The sequence below is a fragment of the Pempheris klunzingeri genome, chromosome 23, assembly GCF_042242105.1.
Source record: "Pempheris klunzingeri isolate RE-2024b chromosome 23, fPemKlu1.hap1, whole genome shotgun sequence".
NCBI lineage: Eukaryota > Metazoa > Chordata > Actinopteri > Acropomatiformes > Pempheridae > Pempheris > Pempheris klunzingeri.
The window spans coordinates 4,432,380-4,454,143 of record NC_092034.1 but is presented as its reverse complement, the minus strand read 5'-3'; the positions used below and the strand labels follow the sequence as shown (position 1 = coordinate 4,454,143).

Below are 21,764 nucleotides of genomic sequence, written 5' to 3'. Positions count from 1 at the left end.
ACCTTTTTGGCTTTGCTGGCAGCGCAAGCATAGCATTTAACTAACCCTCTGACTAGCTCCAGCAGCTTGTGGTTGTTCCTACCACTGGGTGGGTGTTTGTAGCATTTTTAGCTCTGTCACATAGCCCGTTGTCTTCTCACATATAGTTTCTAATACTTTAACTCAACACAATGGGGGATGGGGGAATCGGTTGACTCTAAATTCAGTTTGTATGTAATATAAGAAAGGAAAACGTTTCTACATACCCTGAAAGGCCCTGAAAACTTGAAAAATCTTGAGAATTTCTCTATAATTGTTGCTTATGTCGACCAGCTTATCTCCGGTTAAAGTTAGATTTCAGAAAAAAGATATCCGCATTTGTTTATGAGGAGTTACTTCTTCAGGATTGTATGAGTGTAATTTCATGAGATTTGATTGAGAACATGCGGTGACAATCCCACTACCGTCATCGATTTGGATGTTGCTAAATCGTGGTTGGTGCACCGAAATTTCCCATTTTTCCATCAGAGCCCCAGGCTTGTTAAACTAGTAAGAAAAGCACTGAGAAAACTGTATATACCAGGTTGTCTCCAGTGAAACGGCACTGCCCATCACTAATAATAAGAAGCTGTGTGAGATAATAGGTTTTCAGGGCCTTTGAGGATTACACATCAGTTTCTTCCTGTCATTTTCTTTTTTTTTTTTTTTCTTCTTTTTGTTCATTTGATTGAACCAAAAGTTTACTGATCTCAGCTCTTATTTTCCTCAGTAACTCATCTTGAAAGTCTTTTCTGTCAGGGTTCCTACACAGGTCTGCAATTTCGCAAATATAGGCAAATGGGCAAATGTTTTCCAGGTAACCTAGAGAAAATGAGATAATCTAAGGTCTTTTATGTTGTAGATCTGGCCTCATTTAAGTTTATTTGGTCATATAGTTTAATTGGATACTTCTCAGTTTTATAAGACATAAAATGATTCTGAATAACATCCAGTGAGCGCAATAGACGAGGTGTAGGAACCCTCTCTCCAACGTATTCAGCTGCTCTCGTTCTGGTTTTCCCACCTGTTATGGTGACAGCTTCAGACTGATGGCTTTTAAGTGTTGCAGGTCTGAGACTTTGGCTCCGAGCCCTCCTATTAGCTTACTTTCTTTTAACCTCTCGGCAACTGACACAATCAATCTCTCTTCTCGACCCTTTCGGGTCCCGAGACGCTCCTGCAGCACATATCATTTTAAGGCAAGGGCGAGCCATCAACGGCTCTGAAGAAGGCACAGCAGATAAGAGCGACTACCTGCAGAGGTCATTTAAAGACTATTTTCAACAAAGGCAGAAAGAAAGTTCAGAAAGAGATGCAGGTTTAAACTGCTGTAGATCAGAGGAAGTTTGGGCTTTTTTACATTCATTTTTTACACTTTTTTTTTTCTTATTGTCAATAAATCCTATGAAAACACCAAAACCAACAATGAGTTGATCCTACCAACAAGTGCTCCTGTTGTTGCCAAAGCCTGATATATATATAATTTCTCAGTGAGCCACACTGGTGCCCTGTGTGACATGTTTCTTCATTGTGATGAACATCGGGCAATAGATAGTTTTTTTTTATTTCTAGATTCGATCTCACATTCACCGTTCGTGTTGTTGCAAATACTCACCGGCGCACCAAATGTGTATTAATCCACAGCTGAAAATAGTGCCCAATAGACGCACAGTTTCCTCCTGTTTGAGGAACGTGCGCTACAAGCTACAGTGCCCAGCTGCTTCAAAATATTATTTAGCCTTTTCATAGATTATCGTCTTTACTGTGACCTGATGGGCTGAGTGCCACATACGGGCTGGGATTGTCAGAAAGTATTAAGAGACTACTGGATCGTTAGTTTTGGTCTTTTCATGGGATTATTTGGCAAAGACAAAAATGTTTTTAATTATCTTTCAAGATTCAGTGGAAATCTTGGTACAGCTTTATCCTAGAGTGACTGATACATTTTAATCTATTTATCTATTTAATTGGAATTGTTTGCTATCAATTGATTAAGAAACTTTCTGCTTCTTTCTGTCCTTCCAACAGTCAGTTATGATCTAGTACTATTCCAGGTTCAAACTTATTGCCTAGACTGTATTTTCACAGTGACGCCGCCCATCAATCAGCATTACTGGAAATTTGCCAGGATTAATCAGCCAGCTGTTTCACACCAGCAGTCCCTGCACATGTCGTTCAAACTCATTTGTATGACTTGATCAAAACAGCATTGTCATACAGAGCTTCATCGCTCATCATCAATGATTTGGTCTCTGATTTCCTCTATTTCCCTGCAGGAAGCATGATTCTATTTTCTCACATTACTGCCATGTATATCGAAGCCATTACTTTTGTTTTAAAGCAGATTTTCAGTTTGCGGCTGCTATGTCTCTTGCTTATCGCCTTTAACCCCGTTGATCTCTGCTGCTCTGCTCAGAAGTAACGGTGGGAGGCTTGTGGCTCCAGAGAGCAGCCTGGTTCTGGCTTTGGACAGACTAACTTCCTTCTATTAATAGTGCCTGTGTAGAAGCTGCCACTACAACTACCAATACGCCATCTGGGCAACTGGCAGCATCTCACAAAACTCCCTCCCTGTGTGTGTGTGTGTGTGTGTGTGTGTGTGTGTGTGTGTGTGTGTGTGTGGCTACTGTACTGTATGTCTGTGCTTCTTTCTGTGTATGCGCCCATATCTAGTCTCGGTATCTCTGGGCGTCCACGTGTCCTGATATTTGTTAGTGTTTGTAACTGAGTGAGTCCACGTCTGCTCACACGTCGTCTATCATTTCGCTCCATTCCATCTGCCTGCTCCTGCTTGTCTTTTTTTTTTTTTGTTGTTCACACCGTTCCCACTCTCCTCCTCCTTCTCCTCCTCCTCCCCCCTGCTCCCCCCTCCATTTATTTCATCTGTCTCTCTCTCTCTCTCTGTCTGTATTTGCCTCATCGTCTCCCCATCACACTTCACAAGGCAAGAATCACCCAGGCAACTCTTTTCCATCTGCTCTCCCACTCCTTCCTTTCTCTCCCCTCTTACAATTCAGAGTTCGTTCTTCTTCCTCTGTCTCCTCTGCAAAGTCTGTATTCTTTATCTAGTTTTTTTTTGTTTTGTCTTTGATGTGCAGAAGCATTACTGCTAATTCTATAGAGTTTTTATTTGGAAAGGCAGAACACACGTTTGTGTTGCTGAAGTTTTTTTCTGATTTACTACATAATGGGTCCTTAAGTTTGCCGTTAATTTCGTCCTTTTTTTTCCACAGATTGGGATGTTTTTGCTTCCATTTTATTTAAATGGGAGTTTGCTGTGTTTATTTATGCCTCTAGTGGGTTTTGAGCAACCTAATCTTTCTCACTTTTTGATGCAATGTTTTTTTTTTGTTTTTTTTTTTTCTTTCTTGATGATTTTTTTTTGTCTCCTGTGTCTCATTCACTTAATCATTTACTGTCTCAATTTGTGCTCAGGGCCGACCTGTGTTTCTGTAGACATATGACAGTAAAACTGTCAAGGGTTATAGGAGCTATCAAAGAAATGAATCACGCTTTTGTACTGCTACTTTAAGCCCCTTTCAGACACACAGATTGTTATATAAATGTCTAAATAAGCACAAGTTTTACATAAAGGCATGACCGCAGTCTTACTAGGTCAGACTTGGTAGTGTTTCTGTAACACAAGTCTGAATTGAACGTTGTCACATTTACGTAAAGGCTGCAGCAGCTCAAGGTTTAATACACGGAGAAAGATTAAATGTACATCTTGCTTTTATTGATGGAAAATAAATGAATAAATGTCCCACTCAATTATCCCCCCTTACACACAACAGCAGAGTTAACAGGGTTGTGTTAGAATTGATTAACAGTCTGCTTGTTATATCACACTAGGACTAACTAGCACTACACTGCAATACAAGAATGATGCATTTTCCTCAAGTCAGCTCCATCACTTTGTTGAATGTCCCGCTAACATTAGCTTAATTAACTAGCTAGCTGCGGCTGATGAAATCTGACAGCAACAGATGATAAAATCGGCAAGAACGACCCGGCTCCCTCTCATGCAACAGGTGCTGAATGCGGTGTAAGCGCGGTGGCTCTGCCGGTAAAGATCCTGTCACATCTGAAAACCATGAGGGATTATGAAAAGCCTTCACTCTAACCAGTAGACCAAACCAGCAATTTTACATATTCCACGTCTGAAAAGGGCTTTGGATAATCTTAACATTTTCAAATTTCTGTCACATTCGGTTGTAAGTAGCAGATTTCTTCCTTCCAGTGTTTTGGAATTGAACCCCTGACATGGATTTACTTCCTCCCCTCCCTTTGATCTTAAACTCTATTGACTGTCAAATCCTCTGCTGAAACACCTAAGCTAACACTGATAGCATTATCCTCCCAGTTCAATACAGCGCTCTCAGTTTCCTCCCAATCCCCTCCCTCCCTGCTTTCTTTTTCTTCTTCTCTCTGCCCCTTGGTGTTGCACGATCTACTGAGGGAGCTTGTTTCACTCCCCCCTTTTTATCTCTGCCTCTCTTCTATTGCTCTCTTGGTTCAATTTAATTCAGTGGGCTTTACTGACACGGTGGTTTAAGACACAAAAAATCACCCACATTGCCAAAGTGTTTTATCACAGTGACAACAATAATGGAAATGCCGACAAAGGGAAAGAAATTAGAGTCAAGAGAATTAAAAAGATAGTTGGTTTCTTCCCTCATTTCCCCCTTGCTCTCCTTTCAGCTCTCTTCATTCCCCCTGTTCTTTTTTTTAAACTTTCATTTCATCTCTTCTATTTCTTTCCATCTGGTCGGTCTCTGTATGCTTCTCCTTCTCTCCCTCTGTTTCTCTCATCTGCTAACCTAGCAGGAAAAGTGTTTTCTGAATCTCTTGTGTCAGCACCGCTGTCAGACCTACACACCGCTTCCTAACTAAATATTATTCCTCCCTTTTTTCTTTTTTCCTCTCTCCTCCTCCTCCTCCTCCTCCTCTGTGTTTTGCAGGGACACGATGTGTTCACAGTGGTTGTCTTGCATTCACATCCACATCGTTCTTGTTCTTGTTTCGTTTTTCCCAGCTTTGTTTTGTCCCCTTGCTCCTGTCTTCATTTTATTTTCCATACTTGTCACCAGTTATTGTTTCATAACCCCGTATAGTTGCTTGATACAGCGAGGAAAGAACTGAATTCCCAAACATATATGAACATTTGTAATAATCCCACAGCTTATCATGAGGTCCCACTTTCATGTTTGCTTTTAATTTTTAATTTACTTGCCATGTTGACCACTTTTACCACCAAATACACTCCCACATACAGACACATAGATGCACCGTCACACCTCCAGGTTTCTACCAGCAGAGGAATACTGAGCCATTAGCTGGATGAGTGCTGACATGGGAAGTTGTTAACAGAGGCACTTACACACACGTACGCACACCAACACAGGAAATTACTCTGTCATTTGCACCTACCGGCGATGGACAAACACAATCAGTTTTCACATTCTCTCTCACACAAAATCACACACCTATACACACACACACACACACACTCACTTTCAAAACTAATCACTGTTCGGAGTCAGAGTGTATACATGACAGCTACCAACAGATAAATCAATCATCTAGAACAAGTGCTGCAAGCTACTGAGTCAGGGATTATAGGCCCACTGCTGATAGAATGAGGCTGCTGCATGACAGTAAGAAACGTTAATATATCGGGTAGAGTCTGGGTAGAGTATATATGCTTTAAACAGGGAGCTCTACCCAAAGTAGGTAAATGCTAAAAATAGGGCTGGAAGAATTCAATTAACAGCGAGTCTTGCAGCGAGATTGAGGTTCGCGTTAAGGATGTAAAGCTCAGCAATATTCACAGATCAAAACCGCCCAGCACTGCCTCATTTAAGTGGTCGGCTCGTGAGTGGACCCTTTTGAAAAGGAAAATTTGGGTTGGCTTTCATTAGATTCAAGATTAAATGCCGTCTCACTTTTAACTGTTAGATAAAACAGTTGCTGCCATTCCTTAACTTTCCTCACTTCAAACATGACTGTCCCTCGCTGTTTTTCCCTCGGCCACCGCCGGCTACGCCTGGAGGGCTGTCTGTTTTGAAATGCTGCATGATTTTACCACCTCTAGCTAGCTAGCTAATTACGCTAATGTTAGGCTCATGGTTGGGAAGAAAAGCCTTTAGTTTGGTAACAAAAGAAAAAGCTTTTAGGATTAGGACTAACCAATGTGTTTGACAAAAAGAAAGAGAAGAGAAATCCAAAGCTTGCCTTGCCTAGTTTAAGTCGCCAAGCTATGGTTGCTGTTCAGGGGTGGAGTTTAGTGATTATTCTACCAATAAATTCCATTTTTTTGTTCATTGTATTCTTCAGCGTATATTTACCCTTTATGAACCTTTACCTTTACCCTCTTTCTGTGTGTCTGTCTGGTGCTCTAAACCTTGTGTTTTCATTTCTGCCTACATGGTGTCGTCGTTACCTGCCTCATCAAAAGTGTGACTGTGTGTGTGTTGTTTCTTTCTTCAGCTTACTTACATGCATACGTTCACTCCTCCTTCAGGTTTCGATGCTCTAGGTGACCTGTTGAAGCCTACGATGCCCACACACACTGCGCCACCTCCTCCTCCTCCTCAAATGGCCATCCATCCTGGAGGCAAGCTGCTAGCCAACGACCTCGACTCTTCTCTGGCCAACCTCGTGGGCAGTGAGTATCCAGATGCATGTGGACACATACTTGAATGTGTCGACAAAAGGGAAAAGAGCACCTAATTAGTTTCAGTGTGTGTAAAGCAGTGGTTTATTGGTGAAACCTTTATGTAATTAAACGTGAAATGCCTGGCCTTGAATGTATCCATATGTGTAGACCGTAATTCTTTACACTCATATTGAGTATATAGATACAAGGATGTTCGCTGTCATTTAAAGACTCAATGCTCAGACCTTTAGCTTGCATCCCTTTCACTTTCACATACCAGAATTACACCTTATAAAAACAGCATTCTGCTTCTGAATCTTTATTTACTCTCTTTCAATTCTGATCACTCAGGTTCTCTTCGTTTTTATCCCCCCTCAGATCTGCAGTTTGGTGGGACCCCAGCCAAGAAGTAAGTGTCTTGAGTTGTGATGATACCTTTCTGAAAGTGCTCGTACTATGGGCTTGAGGATTTATCCACTGGCAAAACAAACACGCCTCTCTGTCATACTGATCTCACTGCCAGCATTCCCACCTACTGTCTGCCAAAATATAATGTTTACTTCTTAAAGTCAGAATCAAATTTCAAAGTCCTCAGTTGCTTTGAACTGCAAAGGGTTGTAACAAAGCGCTTCAGTAGAGTGTTAAAGGAAAGAGACGCGGACTCACACTCGTGTTTCTGCCGTTGTTGCATTATTGTTAGTCTTTAAAATTCATGATGCGCCTCACTGGGAACATAGAAAATAAATGTAAGTCTACTGCATTTTCTTTCTTCCAAGACATGATTTGGGTGTTGTTTGAGAAAATTGGCCTCAGGTTGAGCAAGTGAAAATGCAAAACGAGGAGCCTGACAGTGTGCTTGTTTCGCTGCCCTGCTCGCCCCTCCCCAGGCCAGATATGCAGTGGAACCAGCCCGGAGAGAAGAAGCTGACGGGGGGCCAGAACTGGCAGAATAAGACCATGTCGACCACACAGTGGGGCCCTGCGCCCATGGCCCCACAGCCCATGCCTGTACAACACGTGGTGAGGAGGCAGAAACACACCCTGAACATGCAGACACACACACACACAGAAGCACAATGTGGTGCAGTGATTACACAACCTGAGAATTTGCCATAAACAGGAAAGTTACAACTTATCTTATTTTGGTACTTTAGGCCATCATTCCTTTTGGTTGTAATAACATTGACCTAACCACGTTAATTGCTGAAAACCGAAAACAACCGCAGCATTATGAATAATTCCTAATGTTGCAAGACCCAAGCTGTAATAGAAATGAATGATCCTTTATGGGGATTCATCAAGGTGTCTGTAAGTCCTGCAAACGTCTTAAAAAGTTAAATTAAGTGATAAATTCAGCTTTAAAGATGTTTAATGGCTTCTGATTGCATTGTATTAAAGGAATAGTTCATTATTTTGGGAAATGTGCTTTTCTGCTTTCTTGGCAAGAATCCGATAAGAAGATCATCAACACTCTCATGTCTGTCTGTCCGTGTAAATATGGGCTACAGCCCAACAGCCAGGTAGCTTAGCTTAGCCTGAAGACTTTAACCAGGGGGGGAAAGGCTACACTTCTCAAAATGTAGAACTATTCCTTTAACTGTGGAAAAAAAAAACAGTGTAGCTACTCACTCTTTCCATTTCCGGAGGTGTAATTCGTTTAAGTTGGATCTTGTTGGATCTCATCTGTCTGAATGAAACTTGCAGACACTTTGCTTAGAAAGACTAAATCTAAAGTTGTTGCAGTGCACACTCTGAATGCTGGACTCGTCTGTGTGCATGTGAATGTTTGGACGTGTTTGTGTCCCATATATAGATGGAAGTATTGGTGTATGTGAGCGTAGTGGCTTGGTGCAGTGTATATCTGCCTGTGCATGCTCTGTGTGTGTGTGTGTGTGAGGGTGTGTGTTTGTGTGTTTGTGTGTGTGTGTGTGCTGATCTTGGCAGCTCCTGATTGTCCTCCTGATCTCTGGACAGCAATTTCTGGCTGACGAGGACAAACTGTCACTAACCCTCCGCTTCCTCTCTTTCTCCCTTTCCCCCAATATCTATCTGCTTTTTTGCTCTCTCTCTCTCTCTCTCTCTCCCTCTCCTGTTGGTCCTCTCCTTCTTTCTTCCCCTGTTGTCCCATCACCCCTGCTGTCATTCCCTCCCATCTCTCCTTCCTGTCCTGCTCGTCCTCTCCATGCTTCTCTTCCATCTGTTTTTGCACCGTCATCCACTCGTCTTCCTTCCCCTCTTCGCTCGTGTTCTGTTTTATCGCATGTCTTGTTTTGCGTTGTCATCTGCGCGTCCTGTTTTCGCTACACTGCTTTTGACATCTGCACCTCCGTATTTTGACCCCTCATACTGTGTTTCTGTCTTTTTCTTTCCTTTACTTGTTGCTGTTGATGCATATATGCCTACGCTGCGGTTCTAACCTTTCTCTCACTTTTGTCTTTCCACTTTTTTTTTCTCCCTCTTTTCTCCTTTATTCCAATTTTATACATTTTTGTGCTTCTCTTGTCCCCATTTTCTCCCTCCTCCTCCTCCTTCTATTTTCTTTTCTTCCTTATTATTCCCTTTTCTTTTTAAATCTCTTACACCCACTCTTTTACCTTCTCTTCCTCTCTACCTCGTCATACCGTTTTTTGCTCCCCTCTTTCATCATCTCCTCGTTTTCCTGGATTCTCTCTTCCTCTCTCTTACTTTCTCGCATCCTCTACCCCCTCCTGTGTTTGTCTGTTTCCTCATCTTTCTCTTTTTCTTTGGTTCTCTCTTCATCTTTTCTCTCCATCTGTCTCCCTCTCCTGTCTTTTGTCTTTTTTCCTTGTTGCGTCCTGATGCAGAATGGAATGTTCTATGCTAGTTATGTAAGTACTTATCCCTGTTTAGTAAAACAAGTCTTACCAAGCTGCTCAATAACCTCTATAATGTGCTCCCAACCTCCCCTCCCACCGTCTTCCTCCTCTTCTCCATCTCTGTCACCTTTTTTTCCCCTGCCGTCTTTGGAGACACTTGTTTATTTATTTATTTTTTGAAATACTTGATTTTGTTCTTTCCACAAATAACCCTCTCACCTCTGTGCTACAGGCTAACGATGTGCACTAGTTATGTAAGCACTAAGTAAACTGTCTGATGCCAGGAAATCAGAACCGCCTGCTACTTTTCTCCTCCTCCCCTGCAACTTTCATTCCAGATCCTCTTTTTAAGTTCAGGTTTTGCCTTACTGTATTTGCCCCTTGTACATCTTCCTCAAAGAAGAGGTGTGGTGGTATTGTGTCAACAAATTGAAAAAGGGTAAATACTCACCAGAGCACCAAAGCCACAGCTGAGAATGGTAATAATGAGACAAAATGCCACAGGCAGTCAGAAAGTACCGAGAGACGGGCTAGCACATTGTTGTGTTTGGTGTTTTTATGGGATTTGTTAACAGCCTTATCGTTAAACCCAAAGTTGGCACCGACAGACTAATCAAGACAATTTGTCAGCATTGTTCGCGGTCTGTGTCATTGACTGTATTATTTCACCTTTGACTCTCACTGACACAAGCAAGCAAAAACATAAACTGTCTATGGGGATTAATTCAGTAGCACAATAAAAAAATGAAGCCGTTGCTCTCTCAGCAAAACAAACCAAAATACTTTTTCCCCTCCAATATGGTACGAGACAAAAGTCTGCACATTGTTTGGTCAGCAGTGAATTGAATCCTGCCGTCAACGTACATTTAGCAAGACAAGCAAACACAGAAGAAATGCATCAGCTTTGACCAGGAACAAATAAAGCTTAGAGGGGAGGGGAATATTAATAGAACTGCTCATTATTGTGCCCAAGAACCCATAAGGCATAATGTGGTAAATAAGGCATGTGGCAGTAATACATAAGACATCACAGGTGGCAGAGTTATGAATAAGTCGGTTGTCACGCATCATGCATGATAAGTAAAACTCCCACATCTGAGGTTCTCGCCAGAAGGGCGAGATTGCGACGGTCTGTGCTCGCTTGATACTTAAAATGCCAGCCAGAAATCCCGCAAAGCCTTCTACTTACTTAACCTTCACTTAACCATGCAGGTCGTATAAGATCAGACGTCTGACTTTGCAGAGAAAGCGTAGAAAGAAGAGAGTCACCTGATAGCAAAGTTCAAAGTCAAATAGCAAAAGTTCAGCTCCGAATCGCTGAAACTCGCATTAAAAAGGTTGGGAGGAGACAGACAAAATGAATACACCGGCACCATAGAGAGAGAGGAGGGGGGTGGAAACGGCAGGAGAGAGTTGGAGAACAATAAGACAGATCCAGACAAATGTAAAGCACTGAAAGCTGACAGCTGGGCTGAAAGACAGATGGACAAAAACAGTGATACAGAAAGTGCAGTGGTGCATAAACAGTGTCTCACCTGCTCTGTTTTTCTCTCAGACATCCTCGTGTCATGTATGAAAAATAAAATAAAGTAATGCAGTCATTTTTCACAAGCAGACACAAAGGCAGACAGACCGGTCAACCTCAGAGACGGATGGTTTGCAAACTATCACGTGGTTCAGGTGCAGATGACGGTAAAGCTCATTAAAGCTTAAATCATGGCCACTAGTGCATTACTACGTGAGCAAAAAACATATTTGACACGTAACGTCTTTTGGCTTGAAATGGATTCCTTCTCTCACTCCTCTGGCTGCGGGCCAGCTCCTCTGCTAAAAGAGATCAGATTGATCAATGGTTATGATCCGCTTTCACAGCCCGGCTCCCCAGAGGCTGGAGCTAAGAGCAGATACAGGATCAGTCGCATCGATTGGCTCATGACATCAGTTCGTGGGTTCACCTGACCCGACCAGAAACCTTTTAGCTTCAGATCTCTTCCTGTCCTCCCTTTTCAAGTCCCCCTGAAGCTTAGCCGTTACAGTATTTCATAATTGCCCAATTTTGGGTTTAAAATCTCACATAACAGCACAAAGTCTATATTGAATGAGGTAATGCATCATGCTTGATGTTGAAATAAAATGATCATTCTCTAAAAATGCCGTCTAATTACAGCTAATTCTTATCAACACAATCATTTTATCAACATTATTCGAGTGGGGATGAGAAGAAAATTACAGTTTAAGCAGCAGAAGTCTACAGAGTGAAACAAACTTTTTAAAACTTTAATTTTCTTCACTCCATACATTGTATTGCTGTAAATATAGATGAAGAAGCCTGGAGGCTGAGGTTTTCTAACTATAAGGCGCGCCTCCCCAGGAGGGCGAGGGAGAAACGAAGAGGAGGCGCAGGGTGAGAGACGTGAGGCGAATTCTCAAAAGTCCCAAAAAAAAAGTAGCTAACTCAGCCAAATGTGAACACACAGACATGATGCACGCATTTCTAGATTGAGTGTGACTTGCCGTTCGAGTGGTATCATTATCTATGATCATTAGATCAGCTTAGAAAAGACCCTCTTTTTAACGGCAGGACTGAGAATCAGGACATTTTTAAGTTCATACTCTATTATGAAACTGTATTAAAGTGAGAAGTCAGCTCCACTCTTTGCATGAAGAGTTTTGCATTAAAAAAAACTGTATGAATAGACTTTATAGATCAATCAGCATAACGTGCCATTTGTTTAAAGCATTGATTAAATGCATTGTTGCATAAGTAGCAATTAAAGGATAATGCCAGTGTTTTATTTTTCCCCATAGAAAGGCTAAACCCACCATTGTACTGCTTTGATTAATGTAATCCATCATTTTACATAAGGCTGCTAAAGTAATATATGATTTCACACAGCTAATTACTGCTTTTAATGGAAATACTGCACCTTTTTTCATTTATGTGCACGGTTACGTACTGGAGCTGGGGACTTCCATCTGTGGCAGAGAGGAAGTGCTTTTAATACCTCTGCAATGACTGAGGCGTTATGAAGTCATGTTAAGAAAAATGCCTCAGTTGTCTCATTTACAATGATGGATTGGGTTTGTGAAGGCAGCAGCGTGTTTCTGCAAGCTGTTTTTAATGGGTTTTTGAAAACAGTGGGAGCCTGCGACTTCCGGGTGAGCAGGCTGACCTGCAGGAGAGCCAGCGATCTCAACTCCTGACTGCAGCAAATACTGTACAGTTATATTCTGTGTATTAAAGGGGGGGAAAAAAATCACACTTGTTTTATCCTGTAACATCTGCAGATGCTTGCAGGAATTCCCAGATCTCACTGAAAAATGCAGATCCTTATTTGTTATATTTGAGTGGCTGCCTCTGTGATATGTACTCTGTAACTCCACAAACGGTGAAATCACTGCAGGCCATAGATGACTGATCTAACATCAGTGAATATTAATACTGATGTTGTGTTGCTGTTGTGCGAGAGGCTCCCTGCGCTGCATCTTCACGTCTTATCGTGCAAACTGATTTTCCTGCGGGACATTCGCTGATACCACACTGTAATGCACCGCGGACATTCGCTCCCATAAATTACCAGTGTGTCGAGCAGGAATCGGCTGCTTTGGTGAGGATGTGCGTGGGTTGTAAACGACGGCTACAAATTGGCCGTCATGTTGAATTTGAGGCCCATTCAGCCGTAGTGGATTTGATTTGTGAAGTGGGGAGGGCACGGCTAAACGCTGCCCTACTGAACCACCCCTTTTAAAGCCATGGTAATGATTGCTCCCAGTGGGATTCCACTAAGTACCACTTGCTCATGGTGTTGCGCCCCTAATGCACACACTTTTGGTCAGCATTAAATGTGTTCTCCTTCCACATACAGTGTACCGACTTCAGTTTATTTATTGTGTTCAGAGTCAAAAGAGGCACATGTGACATTTGTCAGAATTAAAGACCTTAAAATCATCTAAATGTTCAGCAGCAAGAGCCATGAAATGTTTGACCCACGTGTGTTTTCTGTTATGTTTAGAGCCACTTCTGCTTTTTTTTTGACTCCTGGTTTTTGCTTTTCCTCCAGGCTCCAGCTCCCATGGCTTTTCCCATGACCACACCGCAAGTGCCTGTGTATGGAATGGTGAGAGTGCACACATACATGGAAAAACATACCATTTGTCACACCCATTGTACAGGTACACGCAGAATAGGGCTGCAGCCACCAGTTTTTATTTCTGATTCATCTGCAGATTCTTTTTCTTGGTTAATTAATCATTTGGTCCGTAAAATGTGAGACAAAATGTCCATCACAAGCTCCTAGAACCCACTGTGACGTCTTCAGATGTCTTGTTTTGTCTGATATTCAGCTTACACTTCTATAAGATAAGATATTCCTTTATTAGTCCCACGGCGGGAAGTTACAACTGTTAAAAAGTATTGACCATAAGTGAGGAAAATGTTGTTCTAAGTGACAAATGCTCACAGAAAACTAGAACTACTCACGGTTTGGCTGTTTTTGCCCACAAGTAGCTACTTTAACAATTTTCTTTGTCTTCTCTCTATCTACCCGCTCTTGCCCCCCTTCTTTTTCCTCCTTTTACACCTGTTTCCTCTGCCTTCTGCTGTTTTGCCTTTCTGGTTTCTCACTTTCTTTTTTCTCTTGCTGTCTTTCCTTTCGTTTTCTTTGTTATCCATCTTTGTCTATCGTAACCGTCCTCCTCTGTCTACTTTCTCTCTCTCTCTCTCTCTCCCCCTCCAGGTCCCTCCCCAGATGGGTCAGATGGGTGGGGTACCAGTCATGGCTCCTCAGCCAATGATGTACAACCAGCCTGTTCTCAGACCTACCAACCCCTTCGCACCCATGCCCGGAGCCCAGGTGACACTTTAACACCCACCCACACACACATTTGAATCAGCTAACATAAAACATGTACATGTTCTGCAGTAATACAGTCACAAGCACTTGTGTCCTTGTATGAGCTACAAGCCTCAAGGTCACCCGAGGAGGTAAAATGACTCAGTAAGAAGCAAAGATTAGAAGAATGTGTGCAAATTTCTTTGTAGCTTAAAGCTCTTTCACTTCCCTGTTTCAGTGTACATGTATTCCTGTTTAGAAAGCTTTTGGTGATATCCAAGCATGGGGCCAGACTCGCATTCAATGCATTGATAAAATGATCAAAATAAACTCCTTCCCTATTTTTTTTTTCTTCTTCTCAGATGCAGTTTATGTAATCCAGTCAGGGGGGAAGCAGAGTGCCAAAAGCGACAAACTAACAGCAGAAGAAAACACACAAGAGGAACGATCAGATGGACGGGAAAATGATTTGATCAAGCTAAAACGACTAAGAGACAGACAGCCGACAAGATAAACCAACCAACACCAAAAAACAAGCTGTAAAAGAGGAGGAGAAGACGACCTAATAGAGGATGGAGGGATGTGGTGGGGAAGATGTCATCCTGGTCGGTCGTTGTCTGAAACAACTTCTAGCACATATATGTGTGTGTGTGTGTGTGGGGGTGTGTGTGTGTAGCTTCTTTCTGTTATACTGTCTAATTTGTATCGATGGAGTGATGGATCAGGAGAGGGAATAAGGATGAGAGAGAAAGATGGGAGGAGAAGAGGGGATTGAGGAAATCCTACCTCTGGTTCTCAGTCAGACTGAACCCGTCTGACTGCTTGTGTGAGTCTCTGCTGCAGAATTAGCTTTATTTCATACTGGTGCTATTTTGTCCTCTCTGGGTTACCGTTTGCCTGCAACGGCAACTTGGGAGCACTTAGGAGGGGGCAAGTGTTTGTTTAGTGCGCGAGGAGGAGTGTGTGCGTGCGCAGCAGTTGTTTCAGACAACACCTTCACATCCGACCTCCTCTCCATCCCCTCTGTTCGCTGTCTGTGTCCACGACTGTCCAATCAGTGAGAGATTTAGAGGCAAATCTTCTCAAGTGTGTTTCCCTTCATTTTCTGCTCTGTTGGGATATCTTTGTATTTTTCAATCTGTCCTCTTCTGCAGCCTCTCCTGAATGTTATCGGGGCTTGTACAGCAGTTCGTCGAACCATTTGTTGATAGTAGTTGAGCGTTTGTTGTTATGGGTTTTAAGCTTAAGTCTTTGTTACTCATACTGCATTGATTTCTTCTTCTAAAGCTGCAGATACACACGGAGACACGGGGCTTAGCGGTGACAACATGCTAGCACGGTGCACCGTCCAAATTATCCGCAAACCAACATTTTGCTTATTTTATCTAAAGGCTCAGTCACACGAAAAGAGGTGCAAGGAGCACAGTGATGTAGCCATTACTACTAGTTGGTGAACTAATGTAGCTAACCAAGCTAACGTGCTAGCGTTACTCATTTACGGTCCCCTGGCATTTTATTCTAGGGGGGTTATCCATCAGTGGATTCAGTAAAGAATTACTAAAGAGAGGGAAGAAAAGCACACTGAGCTAGCCAGTTAGCAAGTTTGTTAGCTTCATCGCTAACGGGAAAGTTCAAACAGTTTGTTCAAGAGACGTATTTTGGTTTGTAAATCAGTCCTTTTTCTCTGGAGCCGTCAGAAGTTGGCGTGTCGCAGCCGATACAATGGCTTCCACCATTTTGGACGTTGTGGTCCCCAGGTGGTTAAACCAGAGGTGAATCCACATGGTGGAGCACGAGATGGAAGAATGTTTGCTTTGCTAAAGAGTATTTATTGGCAGCGTTAGCCTGTTAGCACTGTTAGCCCCTCGTTGACCTGTGTGTATCTGTTTTTCTTGTATTCATCAGCTTCCCAACCAGATTCATACGTCAAAGGTTTTCTAAAATACGATTTTTCATTAGGTACACCCTATTAGCAGATCCACATTATTTTCCAATGATTGATGACAGCAGCACTGAGCGAGTGATTAAATGTTACTGAATCAAGTTGAATTCACTTTAAATTGCACTGAATCAAAGCGAGTGGCTTTTAGTGCGTCTGCACAGAGAGCCCAATGATGCAGCTTTTGGCATCACCGTCCGCGGTTCCAGGAAATTTTCGGGATCAATTTTGACTCGTGTCAGAGGTCACGGCCATTCTTCAGCCAAAGCATCCGTCAGCATGAGTTTGACTGTTGGTATAGTGTGTGCATAATCCATTGTTGTGCGTGTTCACGTGTGCGCTTAACACAGTTATGTGTTCGTTTTCCATTGAGGGCTATTTCTGAGGGTCAAATTGTGTCCGATATCAAGCCAAATTTGAGCCAGCGAGTTTGACAAGAAATGTGCTTGTTTTGTTTTTGTGAAATCAAATTTTGTTGCAAAATGCACATGCAAAAATGTTGCACTGAAGTGACTATCCTGCCTGTTGTAGAGCTGTCGCCAGGTTTCCTGGCGTCCAGAAAGAGATTTGAAGTTTGTAGAAACACTTTGTGGTTTTACAAGTTTGTCTAATCTACCAGCTACTGTGGCAGGTAACTAAAAATTGTTTTCCTGCCAATCTAACAATGAACTTGAAACTTTTTGTAGTCCCATCCCCTGTCCCAGTCCAGTGTCTTCATCCCAGTCATCAGTAGTAGTTCAGTCACCATCCACTCTGCTGTTAAATCTCTAGAATCTCGCTTCAGTCTCTCAACTCTGTCTAGTTGGTCTATCTCTAGGATGCTTTTTTAGCCTGCTTCGTCACTGTTTGGTATGTGTAGATATGTAAAAAAAAAAAAATACTAGTAATAATAACCAGTTTCTGTCTAGATCGTCTGCTCCCACCCACCACTGTCGCTGTTGGATAGATATTGCTCTTAGACGCTTCTTGTCGCGGTCTTGTGTTAGCTTAGCCTCTCGTCATAGTATCCTCCCGCAGTAGGTTTCCCACCTTGTCCTCACCTCTGCCAGTGTCCAGTAACTATAGCTCTATTATCTCTTGGTGTCTCTGTCTTTTAGCTGTAGGCGAAAACCTTTCGGAGGCTCTCCGGCTCAGGCTTTGTGGTACGCTTTTCTCTTAGCTTTGAGTGCGCTCCTTCCTCTTGCTGTTGGCATCGCTCCAGTGTCTGGTAGATAAAGTCATCCTCTTCCCCCCCCCCCCCCCCCCCTTGTCCGGACAGCATCTGCAATCTCCGCCTCTCGTTATGATGTCAGCAGCCTACAAACCTTGGTGGCTTTCTGATTGGACTGTTGAACCATCGAATCAGATAGCTTCGATATATATCCACCTTCGTGGGGGATTTTGTTGGCTTTCGGTACTCTTCAGTACTCTTCTAGAACGAGCTCAAGCTAAATGCTAGTAGATTTCAGCAGTAGCTGGAAAGTTTGTCTGCTCAACCAGCCACTTTGACCGTCAACCAGCTGTTGTTCAGGGGTACTTTACATACATTTTATTCAGTTCGGAAAAATGTCGCACGTAGCAAAGAAATCCACTAATCACTGGGACGATTTAAGTTCAATTCCAAGCCCTGATAGCAAACACTTAGGTTTTTGTGTCTAGTCCAAACTTCTTCAGAAAGCTTCTGGTTTAACTCCCTCTTGACACCATCAGTGTCCTAAACGGGGATTCGGGAGCTTCGTTATCCTCAAAAATCCTCCTCCCCAGGGTGTGAAATACAGGTACCTTTTGGTTTGAATTCCAACTTGGACACACATTAAATGATTTTGTTAATGGATGTCTGTGCTTTGGCCCCCAAATGAGTTCAAATCCTGGTTCTTTATTTTCTGGGACAGCTGTCTCACTGTCTCTAACCTGGTGTGATGAATTGGCCCTTCAGAGGGAGAAGCTGTGGCACTGATCCAGAATCAGATCATCATCACCCTGGATCTTAAAAACAATGAATCATATCAGGTCTAAATGCACATCTGATAATTCCTGATGTTTGTAGTTACCTCTGCAGAATACAAAATGGGTGGTTTTTGGTATGAAGGACAGTAAAAATCAGTGCCAGGGAACACAGCTTGTTTTTCCTTTCGTGCTAAACCTACATTTCGTGTTCTTCTCGGTCAGTTCGTAGCCTTTCCCTTTTTTCAGTTTCTCCGTTTAAACCTTTACATCTCTGCATGGAATCCCGTCCTGCTTGTTGCAATGAGGTTTTCTTTGTCTGTGTGTCTCAAGTGGTTTCAAAATGGTCACATTTCGGGGGATAGAGAGAGCACAGAAGAGGAGACTGCTGTGGTTTTTTGAGTCTCGTAAATGTTACTGGCTCGTCTCCTCGTCTCCTCAGCGTTGATGTAACTGCCAGTAATTAGTACAGCTTTATCGTGTAGGTAATTTTGTTACGGTATTTATCCAGGGAGTGGTTTGGCCAAGCATGCAGGCTCTTTTTTGGAAACTCCCTTCCTCAAATTCAGACACACTCTCACATTTACAGCTGAGAGTTGCCCGGGAAAACCACTGTTTCTTTTGACGTTTGGGATCAGAATAGGCGACCTTGTGGCTACGTTTCTCTGGACTTTCAAAGCTGCTACCACCTCTCTGCATTGTTGTAGCATGAATCTAGGTGGAGAAGGGTACACGGATAAACCTTGATGTCATTTTAAAAATGTCTGTTCTCTGCCAAGGCCATGTGTATCAAACATTCAGAGGGCAGACTCTTCTCTGGCGAGCCATGCCCCTCTCTCTCTCTCTCTCTCTCTCTCTCTCTCTCTCTCTCACTCACTCTGCGGTCGGCGAGTGCATGGTTGTATCGTTGTCGATGTTTGTTGTCCTTTTTCCAAAAAGCATGATATGACAGTGATGGTGATGATGAAGATAAATTCTCTCCTCTTGTTGTCCCTGTTTTAAAACGTATCGTCTTGTCGGGCGCCCCGGACAAGGTGAAGGGGCGAGATGGATCAGTCTTTCTTGACCAATCATTTGCCGTCCACGACAGCAGGTTCACCAGTTGTTTGAATGAATCTGACAGATTGTTTGTACTGTAGCAAAACGGAGCGCCAAACTTTTTTTTTTTTTTTTTTGTGTGTGTGTTACCTCTCCCAAAGATGTCACATTTGTTACTTGCAGCACATGGCAGATTTGTCCTTTGGATTCTCCACTGCTGTGGCGCCATCTGTGGGTCGCTGTGTGCGCTGCAGCCGTGTGTCGGTGTCAGGAGAGCGACTCGGAGTCAGAAACCCACAAAATGAAACAGACGAGACAAAGAGAGAGGCCGTTTAGCGGATGAATTCCCTCATTTCGTCAGTGAGTCGGTGTGTTGAATCAAAGATCTCTTGTGCACGTTCTGTTTTTTCTACATCTGTGTTTTTTGGTAAGAACCCTCGGATTGCTGCCTCACTATTCTGTATATAGAGAAACACACACACACTCACAACACAGAGCCTAAACACATACTCTCATAATCTGCAACTGCATTATTTTGCATTTACTCTTTATTTTTCTGAACATGAAAGATATTAGCGTTATTACAGCAGTATATAGGTATGAATACTACTCAGTGGGGACGGGCTAAACAGACAGACGATGCAGATTTTGAGGGCTGCAGACCTCCCTGTACATCAGGATCAGCCATGAATTCTCAATGATGCCAAATGTTTTTTGAGCAGAGTACACCTTTTAATCTCTCTCTCTCTCTCTCCTTCTCTCTCTCTATCTCTCTCTCTCTCTCTCTGTCTCCTCCCCCCATCTCTTTGTACATTTTTTCTATTTATTTAAAGCAGAAAAATATATGGATTGTATCAAGCATGGAAAGGCAAACAAAATGTTACAGTTGACAAAAATCACAGGCTTTTATTTTACAGCAGTATATTTGTTTATTCTAGGGATCTGTTTTCTCTTTTTTTGGAAGAAATAAAAAGTCATTTTCCATTCCTAAATGATTGTCTGTTTTTGAGTTGTCATGCTGAAGGAACTGCAGTCTGAACTCACCACTCAAACTGCCAAAAAAGCCCACAAACCTTAAAAAAAAAAAGTCTCAGATCATAAAAATTCAAGGCCTTGAAATGTCAGACAGTGTATCTTCAGATTTTTAATTGCAGCGCTGGAGGGCTTGAGAGTCTTCTCTCCTAATTCAGCCTCTCAAACCATGTTTTAAACCATTCAATATGTGTTTCACCAGCTTAATACGCAACTATGAAATGAATCTTAAATTTGATTGATTGTGTCATATAAGTCCTTGTTTGACCTGAAAACTTGACTGACACATCAACATCTAAAATCTGCTGCAAGAACCAGTTGTCTTCCGTCAGCCTGTGTGCAACAAGGCGGGGGGAGGAAAACGTGTCCCTGATGCACTGCTCATGTGTGGTTCTCCCACCAGACTGTGGTCTTAGATCAGTGGATTCAGCCACAGGACAAAGGAAGTGAAAGGAAACTTAATTATCAAGAGAAGGGGAATTTGTTTGTGTATTTTTTTTGCACTTTCAACCTCAGCGAAAGAGCAGAGATGATCCATCGAAGGAGGAAAACCAAGAAACAATTGTGTATTGTTTCAGATCGTATGGAAAAGTCTGTGCCGTTTCTCAAATCCAGACAACAAACAGATTCTAAGAAGGCAGATAATATGCATACAAAATTACTTCCAAATCACAAACTTTAACTATTAATATGTTAATACTCTTACAAAGTGCAGACTGTCTGCATACAGTTGAGTTACTGTATCATAACATAGCACCGTGACCTTTGACCCTCCTGAATCCTGTCACGTTCAGACACCTGTCTGTGTTTTCTTGGCAGCTCAGTCGAAGTGATGCATCTTCCGCTGCGCAGAGGCCTGTGGGCGCACTACGCTTGACATACTACGTGTAGGCACATACTAAATCCTTTTCTGGCATATAAAATAGTATGATAGAAATGGAGGAGCTGCTCATTGTTGGGGGAAAAAAACCTTTAAAAACTGTGGTAACTCCAGAGAGATATCAGTATCGGTGTTGTCAGTAAAATCAATAAATGCAGCAGCAGGTGTTTTAGTTTGGTTTTTGTGTTTTCCTGCCAGTATGGCTGTCGCCCTGGGCACCGAGAGACAAATCACCTTTTGCAGTGGCTTCAGTTGTTTGATGATAAATTATTCACTCAAGACAAAACACTGCTGTTTGTCAAGCACGGTGCATTTTGAGTGATATATTTCTCACTAAGGCCCATTTAGTCAAAAAAAACAACCCTGAAATACGACCAAATACATCACCTGGCGTCCGTGAGAGCTTCTCCGTGTGACTGCCGAACAAACCTACACAAACGGTTTCATCATTCAGAGCTCAGTGGGAGTCTGGGGGTGGGAACCTGCTCTTTAATCCCTCACCGTGGGAGCGCTGAAGTTGTTGTAGTAAAGGACAAGTACCAGACTAAGCTGGTAGAAATCTGTTAGGTTAACATGTCACAACAAGCAGGGATGCGCATATACAGAT

General features: G+C 42.5%; 1 protein-coding gene across 3 annotated transcripts in view; it reads left to right on the top strand.

The window, feature by feature from the left end:
* The window catches only part of LOC139223120 (phosphatidylinositol-binding clathrin assembly protein), a 74,840-nt gene extending 55,227 nt beyond the window's left edge, over window positions 1-19,613 (top strand). For 2 of the 3 annotated variants that reach the window (XM_070855082.1, XM_070855080.1), the window contains 6 exons: window positions 6,542-6,685; window positions 7,028-7,085; window positions 7,564-7,696; window positions 13,575-13,631; window positions 14,250-14,366; window positions 14,708-19,613. In XM_070855082.1, coding sequence (XP_070711183.1) covers window positions 6,542-6,685; window positions 7,028-7,085; window positions 7,564-7,696; window positions 13,575-13,631; window positions 14,250-14,366; window positions 14,708-14,722 — 524 coding nt within the window. In that variant the 3' untranslated portion in view covers window positions 14,723-19,613. The remainder of the gene's footprint in view (window positions 1-6,541; window positions 6,686-7,027; window positions 7,086-7,563; window positions 7,697-13,574; window positions 13,632-14,249; window positions 14,367-14,707) is intronic. The other variant, XM_070855081.1, reaches the window with a different exon arrangement.
* The last annotated feature ends 2,151 nt before the right edge of the window (window positions 19,614-21,764 follow it).